General features: G+C 37.3%; 1 protein-coding gene across 1 annotated transcript in view; it reads left to right on the top strand.

Moving 5' to 3' along the window:
* Window positions 1-16,263, top strand: part of LAMA2 (laminin subunit alpha 2) — a 303,089-nt gene that overhangs the window by 194,116 nt on the left and 92,710 nt on the right. Inside the window, exons 31-35 of the mRNA XM_086631963.1 lie at window positions 334-458; window positions 3,306-3,392; window positions 4,291-4,484; window positions 12,000-12,142; window positions 12,679-12,777. Of these exons, the coding sequence (XP_086488089.1) occupies window positions 334-458; window positions 3,306-3,392; window positions 4,291-4,484; window positions 12,000-12,142; window positions 12,679-12,777 (648 nt within the window). The remainder of the gene's footprint in view (window positions 1-333; window positions 459-3,305; window positions 3,393-4,290; window positions 4,485-11,999; window positions 12,143-12,678; window positions 12,778-16,263) is intronic.

Here is a 16,263-nt window from a genome sequence, read left to right as displayed (position 1 = left end):
TAGATGTGACCTGAGACAGTCAGATTGAATTTTAATTGATTCTCCTCCTTCAACAGCTGGAACAATAGAGAGAAAGAAGGATGAACAGGATAAGAAATTCCGTAGGATACATCTGGCTAGCTACAGGCCTCCATTCTTTCTCCTTGTAAACCCATATGTAACTCAGCAGGCATTTGATAGATGCTTAAAGCAAGCAATCCCACTGCGAATCGTATCAGGGAGAGAGAAATTATGAATCGAAATAAGTTGGAATCCCTGAGGCTGGGAACAAAATGTTGTCTGCTTTCTTGTAATTATCAAATACAGCTTTCATTGTGTCTCCTTCCTCTGCAGAATTGTCAGCACAATACCGCTGGTCACCACTGTGAGAGATGTGCGCTGGGATTTTATGGCATTGTCCAAGGCTCTCCAGATGACTGTCAGCCTTGTGCTTGTCCCCTGTCCGTTTCTAGCAACAAGTAAGCAAACTCATGACACGAATTACCTTTCCAGCAAGCAAGAACTTTGTTTTGGGCTCTCTGTGTCTTTTTCAGATGGCTACAGGAGAACTGCTTCGTGTGGAGTCATACGCTTTTGCTAATTGATCTTCCTTTAAAAGTCGGAAATTGTTCCCTTGTTAATTTGTGATGAATAAATTAATAAGTGCTAGAAAATACAATACTCAACAGATAATGAATGTCTGTTATAAAGGTATTCTGACAAATGAAGCTAGAGCAGAACTCAAGTACAATATAGCCACAAGGGAGCTGTAAAAAGTCTTACGCTCATATATTATGTTGATATAAATGCGTTACAGTGCCTTTCTTGCTCCACTGTGGAATTTATTGATTCCTTATTTAATGTTACATGAGTTTTAGGCAATTTGTGAAAGATAGAATAATTTAAAAGCAATATAGTTATTGCAGCATAAATTTTATTGGTTACTTTATGATAATGAGCCTTGCCACTATGTCTCCACGTGTGTTCCCAACAGAACACATTAGCACTTGAGATTTGTTTGTTGTTTTGCTGAGAAGTTCTTAATTTTTTGAAATCATACCACAGTAGTGCTCTGAAAAGGTTTGTGTTTCATGATTGTTTTCTTGAATGATTGGAAGTGTTCCTTAAAACCATTTTTCTGTGCTTTGTCTGACCTCTAGGATGTTTTACTGAGTATTTCAGCCAGTATATCTGAGAGATGGGGTTTTTTTTCTTCTTTCTTCTTCGTGTTATCATTTCGGAGTGGTCAGGAGTTTATTTTGAAGGAGCGAATCCCTTTCTCAAACATCAGTCACTAAACCCATCATGATCATTCATCCACAGCAAGTGTTTTTAAGACTTCCAGACCTCGTAAATACCAAACTCAGAACAACCCAAACAATTACAAAGGGGACTTAGAGAAATACTCTTTATCTCAGAAAGTAATAATGTGGTCTTAACTGTAAGTTTTTCTGAGTTGTACCCTTTTTCATATTATGAAGGAAAAAACCTAACTACCTACCTGCAGCTATCATATGGTAGTCTAGTAATCTACATGAAATGCAGATAGCTAATGAGCTATCTCATTAGCTTATTATGTCATGACTGACATGACAATATTTTTGAATGAGCGTAGTGCAATTGTTTTTATTTATGAAATTTTGCAAAACTCCACTAAAGTTTTAAATGCTACTTTTATACTCCTGTACAAACAGCAGTCAGCTTCAAACACGGTGAGCTGAAAAAAAAGGGGAAAAAAAAAAAGAACAGAGTTCCTGGGGGTGGAGATCTATTTTTATAGAGTTGAAAATGTGTTGGATAATGAGTTTGTAATAGATCAATTTGTTTAAATTTTTTTGCAAAGGTGTAATTTTGTATACACATTCAAGCACTATTGATTTAATGCATTATAAGCAAGTTAGAGTTGGATGCTGACTGTATTGTACCAAGAAAGTGCTCTGGACTCACTACTAGCCACTTCTGTGCTTTTCTGGTTCTTTTTCCACAAAGAGCTGAATGACTTTTACAGTATTGCACCAACTTAATATTTAATTGTTTCTTTTTCCCTAACTACCCTTCTTGTTAGTTTTAAATGTCTGTGCTATGTTTTAATGTTTTAAATTAGTGCACTTAATGCACTAATGTTTCAGCAACATGCTACTTTTGCACAGTTCCCATAGTTGCACTCTGCAGTCACTAGTTATTCATCCTGAGTCATGGCTTAGTAAAAACAATCTAGTGCTTTCTGTGATTAAAATATGACTCCTTCCTGATCATGAGGAAGGTAGCTTTTAGGGTTTTTTTCTCGATAGATTAGTCTTTTCTCTTCAGTACATCTGTGAGAAGATCATCTGACACTGCCGGTTTGAAGATTCCACATGGCTATGGCTTTGGTTCCTTTTTCCCTCTTTATGTCTTACCTTTGAGTAAACTCTTCTCAGCTTATCTCCTTTTATTCAAACTAAAATTAAATCAGACTGGAAAGGCTGGATGTTTGTTAGCTCATAGATTTCATAGATTTCTAGGTTGGAAAAGACTTTAGAGATCATCTATTCCAACCATCCCTAATCTCCCATTAAACCATATCCTTAAGTAGTTCATCCACCCTTTTCTTAAACACATCCAGGGATGGGGACACAACCACCTCCCTGGGCAGCCTATTCCAGTGGCTGACAACCCTTTCAGAGAAGAAATACTTCCTAACATCCAACCTGAATCTCCCCTGACTAAGCTTATACCCATTTCCTCTTGTTCTATCACCCATCACTAATTTAAAGAGCCCTTCCCCCACCTCCCCACCATCCCTTCTCAAGTATTTGTAGGCTGTAATCAGGTCTCCCCTCAGCCTCCTCTTCTCCAGGCTAAACAGCCCCAACTCCCTTAGCTGCTCCCCATAAGTTTTATTTTCCAGCCCCTTGACCAGTTTAGTCGCCCTTCTCTGGACCCACTCCAGGAGCTCAATATCTCTCTTAAAGCGAGGGGCCCTCAGTTTCTGAATCTTTTGGTTTGCATCCTTCCCGTTACTTCCTATTCTTGATCACAGTGAGTGACAGCACCATTCAATCACACAAGCCTACAGCATGGGTGGCTTTGACTCTATCCCCTCTGATATGACCCTCGCTGATTCTACCCTTCCAGCGTTTGCCTCAACTGTGCCAGTATCACAGCAAGGCATTCACAAAATTCTTAATCCAAAGGAGGGATCTCCTACAGGTGTTTATAAACAGGTAAGAAAAAGCTGCTATTTACATTAGGAGTGGAGCTTACCATGGACCTTTCTGCACAGCTGACTAGAGTGAAATGATGCAATAGAGGTGGAGAAAGTTTTTGAATTGCTTTTGTTTTAGTTTTAGCCCTTCTTGTGTTGCGGAAGGACATGGTGATTACCGGTGTACTGCATGCCCACCTGGATATGAAGGCCAGTACTGTGAAAGGTAGGATGAATGGAAAAAGAAGAAAGAGGGACAATGAAAGGCGGGCAAGACATGAAGAAGAGCAATGTCCTTCAATACTACAAATACAGATTTACTAATGAGTAAATACCCATCTTTGGATAAGTTATTTCCTCTTTATGTGTGGTTAAAATTCAGCTGTAGTAGGCAATTTTTTACGTATACCCACTGCGAATTGATAATCAGCGTTACTTATATCACAGATATTGTCCTACTCTTACTTTCTGATTTGCAGGATTTTTCCCCCTGGGCCTCAGAAGTTAAACCAAAACCCACAAAATTTATCTAAAATTAGATACCATGCTTATAGTGTGTCTTGATGTCACTCATACCCTTTGTTCTAGTGATTATTGTGTCCTCATGGGCACTGACTGTGAAAGACACTTACATATAAGCATATTAAAGACAAAATTGCAAATTGATAACCTAAACAGCAGCTGTTGTCCCATCCATAGCAACGCTGTCGAATAAAGATGATGAAAATGAGCAAATGTCTACTATGAGATGTCACTTCTAACAAAACACAAGCGACTAGTGGGAAAAAAACAGATCTATAGACCAAACATTGCTAATGCAGAAACTTTTTTGTCATATATAATAGAAATTTAACTGAAAACTATTAGGATTGTGGAATGACTTTTGCATACTTCTTCCATCCAGACTGTTCCATGTCCTGGGTTAAAAGATTACGCCCATTATCAGTTTGTAGGATACGTTTCTTCCTCTAAAAAGGCATACTGAGTCATAAAGCACCAAAGATTTTTAAATGGTTCATGATAGAATGTTCACATACGTTTTGTTTACAATCTTGCCAAGTATTGCTTGTAGTAAACTCTGCATCTTAACTGGCCAAACCTGCTTTTGTATTTGCAACATCTAGATGTTCCTCTGGCTACATGGGAAATCCACAGACTCCAGGAGGCTCCTGCCAGGAATGTGAGTGTGATCCATACGGTTCCCTGCCTGTCCCTTGTGACCCTGTCACTGGACAATGCACTTGCAGGCCTGGATTCACAGGGTGGAAGTGTGCTGGCTGTGAACATCGGCATGCGCGTGATGGCATGAAATGCATTTGTACGTATACTAATGTAACTTTGGAGAGTTTTTGATTGTGTTTGTCATGTTTCAGAAATTCAACCCTGCTTGTGCATCAGTCAGTTCTGTGGGTTTCTTTGAAAATAGTTGCCATGTTTCTTACTACTTTGGCATTCTGGTCCTTTTTTTTTTTTCACATGCCTTGAAATATTAGGAAAACTCTCAATACTTTAATATGCTCACTGAAACTTGACAACAAAGCTTTGAAGGATTTCTTTTTGTGGGTTTTTTAAGTCTGTAGTTTTGCTAAAGCTTGTCACTGCTGTTGTGACAATATTTGCTCTTAGTGAATTTTTTAGTGTTGTCCTAAACATTTAACCAGCAATTGCAATGCTCTATGCCATGAGCCACACAAAGTTTTTGCCAAGGCTTACTTGGTTGTATTGATTCAACAACCACCCATTGGTATTTAAAAGATGTAAGGAATGACAGTACGATATATCCAGGAACAAAGAACTTCCTTTGTTTAAAACGGAAAAGTAATAGCCAATCCAGCCTAAACCACCAAGTTACATTTTACAGTACTGGTATCTTCACCCTATCTTCAGTTTTGATGTGTACTAAGGGTCTTGTCTTTTATTATTGTTTGGATTTTTTTCCCATGAAATTAGATAGCGTTTGCTTTGAGCCCACAATCTTATTTCCCACGATATTGTAGGTTTATGTCTTATAAAAAAAAAAAATCAGGTAGCAAAACCTTTCTAGAACGCTTAGTAAATCCTAACTGAAATAGGGCATTTTCCTCTCCTCTATTTCTCCCAGCTGAGTAGAAAGTAATTTTATTGTGATTTTTTTTTTCCCCCCCTCGAGGCCATCATTGTTCGTTTTAAAGTAGAATACGGAGAGATCCAAAAAGTCCTCAATGTATAATATTTCTTAATCTGTGCATCTTTGAATACACTGGCAAGGCACAATGAACTGGTTTTAATGTTCTATCTGATTTTTGTCTGTTAAAGGATTTTAATTGGAGATTTTTAGTTTTGGAGAGAGGTGTCCCTCTGTGAGGGATATGTAATGTCAAGACAAGAAGATACCAAAAAAACGTTCTTTTTTCTTTTTTTCACAGAACGCATTCAGTACAGCTCTCTAATATTAAAATCAGCTAGTACAGCTGAAAAATGGCTGAAGGTATTGTAACAGTCAAGAATGAAATGTATGGCTTCTTTGAGTGGTTAAAGAGGAAGACAGTAGGCACGTAGGGTCAGGGACTACGCACTACAGAACATTGTTTCACTCAATGGTTGTCATCAGCTCTCAGAAAGTGATCACGACTTAGAAGAACTAAGCTTCTAAATGTGAACTACTGAGTTCAGTGCTTTTGCATCAGTCCTGATTCCCAATTACAAGTCTTCTTTGGAAATTAATAGAAAGATTACTGGGAATATAGGCATAAATACCTCTGTTTCTCTGTTATCAATAATATGGCATTGGTCCATTGATGAAAAGCTTAGTGTACTTAAGGGAAATGAAATTCTAATGTCCTGCAGCGTGATGTAGTTTAGGACTTAATTCTGCACTATCGTATATCTTAAGCTCTATTTTAAACTACAGCAAAATGAGTGTAAATAGAGTAAGTAGCTACTGTGCTAAAATAACTACACTTTAGATTCCATCTTGTGGCCTACATATCAAGGAGAATTATAATCATGAGTTAAGTCCATAAATGTTACAGCTACAAAATTTTAAAGTAAGGACTGTTTCCCAGAGTGGCATCTAAACAAAAATTACTCAATTTTTCAAGATCCTGAATACCTGTTACATTATTTATCATAGAATCATAGAATGGTTTGGGTTGGAAGGGACCTCAAAGATCATCTAGTTCCAGCTCCCCTGCCATGGGCAGGGACACCCTCCACTACAACAAGTTGCTCAATACTAATACTATTTCCAATACTAGCCAATGTTTTCAATCTCAGATGCCACTTAGTATGTTTTTTACTGATCATTTACCTTCTCAGTATTCTGAAAAGCCTTTTGGACATTCACGATGGCAGAGTTTCTTTGTAGAAAACAGCTTAAGTGCAAGTTTTCATCTGTAATGATTTTCCCATTTGTTAATCAGACTATTTCATTGTGTGGATAATAACATTAAAAATCCTCACTATGAACGGGAAAAGCTGTGTGCAGGCAAATCAAATCTTCCACCTTTTTGCTATGAAAGATGTGGTTTGCTATAATCTCTGATTTAACTGCAACATATTCACGTGCCAGTCTTGAAATGTATCTGCACTACCTGTAGCGGCATTTTTTATTTAACTAGATAATCATTTTTCACCTTAAAAACAGTCCTTTGCATGTGCATATACTCATTTCATGTCATTGCTAAAAATGAGGAATCAAATGAAAAGATTTCTTTCCTTTAGTCATGAAAATAGGAAACACGTGTAGGAACAGATGGGAGGTACTTTAAATCACCCTGACCCAGGAACTTGTCTGTTACTATTGACACCACATCAATAACATCCCTGTCATAAATTGCAAGAACTGCAATTAAAGATTTCAGTAGACACCTGATGTGTGTTTTCTCTCACTGTATGATTTTCCCTTTGTTTAAAAGTTCCTCAACCCCATATTACTCCAAACCCACCTTTGGTAATGCAGGGCAATACCCCTAATACGGTGGAGAACCATCCTGATCAGTAAACCATTGACCTTTGTAGCCTGTGGTGGGCACAGGGGCTGTGGTCGACCAAGGCATAGTGGCAAGCATAGCCTTGGTGGGAATTTGCCTGTGATTAACACTGTCTCATATGTCACGGGCTGTGGAGTACAGCTGTTATCTTCTGATAGGGATTCATTGCTGCAGCCCCTGATGTGCTTTAATAGTCATTGTGCTGTCAAAGAACCGTTAGAAACACCCTTTGGAGAAACCTTGAAGCTGTCCTTTCTTACTCCTAGAACATTTATCTCTTCCCATCAGACTTTAATGCCGTTGAGAATTTGGTCCCGTACACAATATATTTTTATTTTTGTGTATCAGCCACTTCCAAAATACTCAGTAAATTCCCTTCCGACTAGCTTGAGTTGTAACAAAACCTTAACAGTAATAATAATAGTGATTAAGTACTCTAAGTGTACAGAAAATTAATGCCATATGCAGAATCCTGTTTGCATTCCATATTTCAAATGAGCTGTATGCATGTATCTACTTTTGCTCATTTGCAGAGTTCCATTTCAGATATTGCAATTGCATTATGCTTGTCAGAAGTGTGAAGAACCCCTAGTTAGGTGGTAAAATGGTCTAGCTTAAAGAAAATATATGCAAATACAATCACTCATGTTTTAAAAAAAAGTATTTGTAAGTAATATAAAACATAGTGTGATTAAGCTGTCCAATGTTAGCATTTTATAGTTAGTATTTAGGAAAATGAAAATTGATTTTGAATATTTAGCAAAGAATAACCATCTGAATAATGAATTTTTTGGCAAATTCTATAAAAGATCACCACACAGTATGACACGAAAGCTAAACAATGCATGTTTAAATCCAATTAGAGAGGTATTTTAGCCACAACATTGTAACTTATTGTTGTTTAAGTATAACATTCATATTTTAACATATTCCTTATCATAAGCATTCTAAAGATTTTAGAGTGAAAATTTTCAGTGAAAAGACAGAAAAAAATCTGGAGGAGCATGCGTGTTCATTAAAGTGATCTATTTCTGATATAGCTGAAAAGTCTGTTTTATCAGCTTCTTACTGTTTTTTTTCACAATGTGTTGTTTTTCAGTTGCTTAGTGCATGCCACGTTTCAGTACTATGTTATAAAAGTTATATTTTAGAAACCTACCGGTAGAATGGAAAAAGAATATATTTTTTAACAGCCATTGTACAAAGGGGAAGATTTTGTTTACTGCCAAATAACAATGGTAAGATAAATACAGGTGAATGGCACAGACAGAATTCGCTTCCCATTATATTAGAACAGAACAATGTTGTTTTCTCTAGGATACCATTAGGGAATCGAAAATGATATCCAAAATGTAGATTTTTTTTTTTTTTAATAAGGAATTCAAGAGTCTGGTCTACTACACATCATAAACATTCTAAATTTTTTGCATTAGTATGGTTAATAACTGGATTATTTCCCCAGCTAAAGTGACCTTCTAGATTGTCATGTAGATAATCGTAATACTCTGCTGATGAAAGCTTCCTTGTGATTTTTGATCTCAAATAATCCACTTCTTAAGTTCGCTTTCCCATCTGTTTTGAAACTGTCAGTAGCCAATAAGAAAATTAGTAACGATTGCAAACTAATTTTAGTAATGCTGCCAACATCCTTGTATACTGTCAAATATGACAAAAGTTCTCCCAAATCTCTAATGCTTACGGATTTTTATTTTTATTTGTAACTACAAATGAATCGTCCTGTAAATGATTTATGCCCCCTTATGCATCACTCATTTTTACTGTGATAAATATATTTCAATGCTTATTCTGCTGAAAGTTGTCACCTGGCAGACACTGACTGGCCTATAATCACTGCAGTATTGAAGATGTGTATTTCCTCTTAGTTAAACCTCACCATTCCAATCCAGAACACAGACAAGTTGTGTGATGATCAGGAGCAGCCTTTCCTCGGTTCGTCTTTATCCAGCATGCTCAGGCAGACTGAGATCGTTAGTATTTACTTGATTCATATTTTACGCATACATACCAGAAATATGTAAACAAGCCAAAGAATGTATTGCTTCCTTCTCATCCTTCCCAAAGAGCTTTGACCGTAGCAAGCTGAAGCGGAAAGAAGGAGCTACAAGGGATTTTGGATCAGCCTGTAGCAATCATGCGTTTTCTTAGAGTAATAATTCTCTTTTGTATTTTTTGTTATACCTTGTGACATTCCACTTCACTTCCCAGATTTTGGAGACACATTGATCATGCAAACTGCCTGAAACCAGCAGCAATGGCAAGGAAGCTAAAGCTTTCAGCTTTCTGCAGGGGTTCTGTTTTGCAGGGCAGAGGAGGGCTTGTTTCTTTTTTGGTGTGAGACCAGTGCCAAAATAGGAAAAATGGGGTAACAGCCAAGAGATTAATGAGTCTAACAATAGTTTAATACTTTTTTATTGTGAAGCAACAGGAAATTAATACTGAAGAGTCACTGACTGTCAGAGAATACCACCTCATGTCAAAGATTGCATGGTTACCCTTAGACCAAAAATGACCTAGTCATAGCACAGTCTTCTGAATCTTAACAGCAATGAATGTATTAAAGCAAAATTGTGTTAGAGAATCACTCAACTGGAGGAACACATTATGGCTCAGACATGTGATTCCTTTATTGTACGTTATCTTCTTTTTGTAAGATGGAATAAGTGGTCAGATGTCCATAAACCTATTGTGTCTTTTATTACTTAAGCATTTTTTAAAAAAAAAATTTCTTTGGCATGCTTCTTTGGAGGTGCTTCTTACAAGAGGTAAGTCAAAATCCTTACAGGACTTACTGTGCATGGGAAGGTGTGGTGAAAATGGAAAATGCAGTAATTTGCAGTAATTGCTTGCTGGACTATTGTAATATTGACTGCAGTTTGCCTCTTACATGCTTGCACTGCTGTAATGATCTGAATTTAGTGCTGCATTTTTTAATATTAGACACGAATTTGTCCTGACAGTTTTATAGATAGACACAGAAATATTTAGTCTTATAAAATATAATCATGCTCTTGAAATTTCGTTTCCTGTAGCTACAGTACATTTCAGGCTGCATATTGGAGTAGCTTAGTCCTGTCTCATCTACTCAACTGTGATCCTCACTTGACGTAGTTCCTCTTTTCAACCTGATTATTGTGCCAGAGGTGTTAATCTACACTGAATGCTCACTTATCAATTCTTTACTCATTGTGAATACTTCATCTCTTCATAAGCCGTTCTTTTTTTTCTTATTGGTGTGAATTGAGTTTGTCTTAAACACATAGCAAATTTTTAACATTTCATTACCAACCACTCTGACAATTTTGAGGGTGAATAGATTTAGCTTGTTTCATGAGTGAAATAATGTATCAGAAAAAAACACACAAAACAACTAAACAAGCAAAACCAACTCTTTTCAGGTCCAAGATCACATATTTGCATCCTGCAAAATGATTAAGGTCTACTTACCTTCTTGAGCAGCTACAGAACAGGTGTTTGCTATATAAAACATTCAGTTGGCTGTAAAACTTGCTTTTCCTTTAATTCTCTCTGATTTCTAAAAGCAAGCACATACATTACAAGCCTGGGATGGTAATAAACTTTAAAAAAAAAAAAAAAAATCACGTAGAAACATAAGTCAGAATGTATTATGCCCACAGTTAACAACTGCAGGGAAGTTCCAGTGCGGTAAAGCTTGTGTAACAAAATACTGTGAAATAGGAGGAAGAAGTCTGCAAATGGAAAAAATGAACATGCAAAAGGAAGTCTTAAAATAACAGTATCTAGTTTTCTGCACCCAATTCTTACTGCACTATCTTGTCTCCTTTTCAATCATCGCATGAGTTTCACGGTATATTAGTATTAGTTTAATAGTATAATGTAACCAGTATTCATTATTCTTCTTTTCTGTGTATTTGACACAACTTCTCACTATATCGAACAGCCAACCTACAGAATAAGAACGTTTAGATAACTGTGAAAATTTTAAAGAACAGAACAGATTTAATCTACGTGAAAAATAGATTTCATGAAAAAAAATAATTCTTTGTGGAAAATTTCTTTTCTTTTTCTACAAAAACATACATGTTGTTTAGGGGTTTTTTTAGCCATTGAGCTGCCTAGGAGTGTTGCTGGAGTAAATAATTACATATTTCTAAAATTTTAGGTACAACCCTCCATGTCTCTTAACATCAACAGTGAATTCATTCTTTCACAGTTTACTCCATCTCCTGAGATGTTGTTTAGGTTTGCCAGTCCTGTATATGCAGCATACACCAGTGTTTTTCATGCTAAAGAGTATTTGCCAGAAAGGAAATATACATGAAAAACTTACAAGCTGGTTAGTAAAAGGAGATAGGGAAAAGCGTTTCTTAAAGCTATCAGTATTTTTACCTGGACTCTTTCTACTGTCTGCATTACAAGCTTAGCATGCTTGGCCATACTGTTATATGACTATAAATCATGTAAATTGTAAGATTTCTTCAGTTTTTTTCTTCCGTTCAAATCCACAACCATACTATAGTTCATAAAGTGCTCCGTAGATTTTCCAAATTACCTGTCCGCTTTTCTCAGACTTCATCCAAATTGTTTGTCTAATTTAGGATTTTATATTGGCTAATCCATAATGGACAACATTAGTTATTTCCTCTTTTTGTGAGGTAAGCCTAACAATTTTGCAATTCATGTTTTATATAAAACTGTCCCATTACTCAGTCCTAAGCAATAAGGTCTGTTCTTTTGGAGTAAATTATCTGAAATTATTGTTACCTCTCACAGAATTTTATGCATGACGTAAAATTTCCAACTCAAACATATGTCTTAAACATTTAGCAGGAATAAATAAGCTTTGTTCTTCTTCCACCCAGCTTGTGATGATGAATGCACAGGACTCCTTCTCAGTGATCTGGATCGGCTAAACCAGATGATACTGAGTGTTAACCTTAGTGGTCCACTTCCTGCTCCATATAAAGCGTTGCATGGTTTTGAGAACATGACACAAGAATTAAAGGTATGTTCACAGTATTGACACACATAAATAACAGGACTTCAGTACAACTGTACTTGAATCTGTTCAAACATACAGCCATGAGTAGGTTCAGAGAAGGAAAATTCAAGATTTAATTACTTCAAACTTGCTTTGATTGATAAATAGTTATTACAGTTATTTATTTTTGCTTATTTTAATAAATAAATCTTGCAGCAGTAATTTGTGTACATATATGCAAGGAATTATACTGCAGGCACAGAAAAAGTGATGTTGCGTACAAATAAAATAGCGTTCATGCTGGTGGTCCATAAAGCGGTTATATATTTTATATACTATATGCTCCCTGCCATACTTACAGGTTCTCCACTAAACTATGTAAAGCTGTCAAGATTCCTGAGAAAAGTATGTTGGATGGATGTGACACAAGAGTCAATGGCAAAAGGGAGTTGCATACTGTAATGAAAAGGAAATTTTTGATGCTGCTTCTCTACAATATTTGGAAGCTCTGAGATCCATTAAATACAGATTTTCACCCTCCCTCCTCTCTTCCCCAACAGCATTTGCTTTCACCTCAACGAGCACCAGAGAGACTACTTCAGCTAGCGCAAGAAAATCTGGATACCCTGGTGACAGAAATGGACGAGCTACTGACAAGAGTAAGTCTATGATCATGTTGGGGTCTGTGAGTTTGGTTAAGGCTGTGTCATGACAGAAATCTTCTGAATATGAATTAAACATGAATGAATAGATGAATTTTAAGATGCTTCTCAGTCTCAGTCTTTGAATTGGCAGCAAGTCCTCTAGCAACCTCTTTTTATGGGCCAGTACATTGAGATATATTTTCTGCAAAACTTCATAATTCTGTAAGAAAACTTTATAATGCTCATATAGAGCACCCAAGAATGAGCCTATTTGGAAAAGCTGACATTAGAGGAGAGACAGTTCTTGATTTCACAATTACGGGTTTTCCCATGGCTTCAGCTACAGGTTATGTTACAAACCCAATGACAACAAAACCATGGAATTACCAGTTTCTCACGTCTAGAGTTTTTCTTTGAATGGCTAGGGCTTTCAGAAACTGAACTGCCGGGCTTCCTCTCTTTTCTTCTGAAGGTTAGTACTGTCTCTAATAAGACTATCTGTGTTCTGCATCAGCAACATCATCTAATCATATTCCCTTTCAAATCTCCTGAGTCTTACAGTCTCAAGACAGTTTTCAGCCCGATTCTCTTTTGAGATTGCCTGTTGCAATAAAAGTAGCCTGGCTTCACTCAGAGTTACTTAGTGCCCCCCCATCTCCAGCATATTGTAGGAAAAGTTTTGCTGTTCTACGGTTTCATTTTCTGTTTTGCTTTATCCGTTGTGTTGGCTTTTTTCTCCAGGAGCTGTAGAGCAAATGGTAGCCTAGTCTGATTCACTTGTTTTCAAGAAATTTTATAGCAAGGCTATGGAAGTCCTAGTTTAACAAAGTCTCATTAAAAGTCAATGAACGAAGTCCTTGAAATGGGGACAGTATTTAAAGGGAGAATTCAAATATATGCACAAGGTGTGTGAATTTATTTGAATATCTGTGTCTATAGTTCATTTAGGAGGGTAGTGAGAGTCTTCTGGATTTCAACTGATGTGCTATTTGCTTTTCTTATTATGAAAGTTTTATTTCAGTGTAGACTTTAGTTTGAGCACTGAAAGACATTGTCTAAGAAACTAGTATAAATTGTGCCACCTAGTGGAGAAAAAATAGGGAAATGGACTAGCCACGATAAAAATACAGCTGTCCAAAATGTATTAATATGAAGGACTAGCAAAAATCATGTTCGTGAGTTGTTCTCCCCTGCATTCAAATAGCCAAATAAGAAAGACATGGATTACTGGACTAAAGAATATACACCTGAGAGAATTCACCTGAACTCCATGCAGTTTTAGCATCCTGTCTTAAAATTGTTCATGGCTTACAGACTAAAATTCTCAGAGAAACTAGTTTGTCTGTGTGGATTACATTCAATTTCGAAAAAAACTATGAAATCATGGGTAGTGGGTCAGAAAGCATCTGTAGTGTGTCTGTGTACGTGTGCACGTACGTGTCTGTCTGTGCACCCACACACGTGCATACGCAGGTGTCTATCTATACATGCTGACATTGTGATTGTAAAGAAAGCTTGTTTTTTTAACTTCTGTTTGGTATTTCATTTTTCTGCCAGAGATAACTGTGGTAGTTTTAAGTCTAGGAGGATTTTTAACTTATGATGGCCCTACAAGCAGGGAAGATTATATGTCTTGTATGTTTCTTGTATTAAGATTTCTCAATCTTTGACTAAGACAATTTTTTTTTTTTCCTTTACATAGTTGCTCTTTCTAGTATCCTTTTCAAATTAACCCCACCACCACCTTCACCAAAAATTAAATAAATTTGAATTCCCAGTGGAGGTAACCTAAAATAATGTTGCAAATCCTGACCTTCTGTAGACTAGTCTTAGAAGGAAAAATATTGATTTAGTGTGGTGGCCACATGGTCACTGCTTCCCTTTCTGCAGTTTTCTGTTGTTGCAATGACTGAGTAGCCTTATGATTTCCGGTTGTCCTTACAGAGAATTGTTAACTGGGTTGCAGTTGAGTTTTTTAATTTGGGGACTGGCAACTGGTGGCAAGTCCTACCCTTTTCTTTCTATGTTTGTAAATAGGAGTAATGTCCCAAAAAGAAGAGTGAGTCCTGATGTAGTGTGTTCAAGTCTTATTTCCAAATGAAGATATAGCTGATAACCACATAATGGCTCACACTTGGAGGACATGGTACAACCACAGATAGCAAAGTTTTTCCCCAAATCAGGTTTGCAGGCTCACTATATTTTCAAAGTGAAACCAGTAGCGATGAAGAAAAAGATTGATGAGGATTGGTGAGGAGTCTGTTTCCGTGAGAAAAAAATGTGTCCGTTTTAACATAAAATGTAGAACATGATAGTATTTAGTCACTACAAAACCTTTGGGGCTTTTGCTTCCTAGTCGTCTCCTTTCAACCACTGATCCCTTTACATCAGTGCAGCACTCCTTTTTCTTTTTTTCCATCATATTCTTCCCTTCATTCACTCTGCTATACAGAAGATCCTCACGTCTTTCTTACGCTATGTCCTTATATGTTTGTGTGCACATTCCCACATCTACCACCAAAGGCAGACCTCAGACGCTTCGCTTTCTTTCAGTTCACTACTTTGAGTCAAAACTCCCTCTTTCTTTCTAGTAAGACCCTTCAAGAAAGACAGGGATCAGAATCACTCCTCTTGATTGAAATGCTTCTTTTCACTTTGTAAACTTTTCATTTCTCCCATACCACTGAATTTCTCAGGCTCAAAAATTTCTGAAAGTAGTAGCAGAGGCAAATTAGTTTGCAATAGTTGGAAGGATTTGGAGGGAGAACCAAGAACTTCCATCTGTACAGTGAGGTCTGTATTTACTTCTCCTGTGGCCTGCATCTCACTAGATGGAGAAATTCCCATCGGGCTTCCTGCCAGATGTCATCCAGAGGAGTTTCTTATGGCTAATAGTCTTCAGATTGGGACAAGGCCTTCAATGGAACCTTCATCACTAAGTACAAGCTGTAAACATCACCAAAGCAGATTCACTGATCTCCAATACTTTCTTTACTAGACTTCCATAGAATCACAGAATGGTTTGGGTTGGAAGGGACCTCAAAGATCATCTAGCTCCAACCTCCCTGCCATGGGCAGGGAAACCCTCCACTACACCAGGTTGCTCAAAGCCTCATCCAACCTGGCCTTGAACACTTCCAAGGATGGGGCATCTACAGCTTCTCTGGGCAACCTGTTCCAGTGCTTCACCACCGTCAGAGAAAAAAATTTCTTCCTTATATCTAATCTAAATCTACCCTCTTTCAGTTTAAAGCCATTACCCCTTGTCCTATCACTACACGCCCTTGTAAAAAGTCCCTCTCCAGCTTTCCTGTAGGCCCCCTTAAAGTACTGGAAGGCTGCTATAAGATCACCCCGGAGCCTTCTCTTCTCCAGGCTGAACAGCCCCAACTCTCTCAGCCTGTCTTCATAGCAGAGGTGTTCCAGCCCTTGGATCATCTTCGTGGCCCTCCTCTGGACTCACTCCAGCAGCTGCATGTCCTTCTTGTGCTGGGGGCCCCA

This window comes from Tauraco erythrolophus, chromosome 2 (genome assembly GCF_009769465.1).
Source record: "Tauraco erythrolophus isolate bTauEry1 chromosome 2, bTauEry1.pri, whole genome shotgun sequence".
Taxonomy (NCBI): Eukaryota; Metazoa; Chordata; class Aves; order Musophagiformes; family Musophagidae; genus Tauraco; species Tauraco erythrolophus.
Note: the sequence above shows the minus strand (reverse complement) of the source record. Positions and strands in the feature narration are given on the sequence as shown.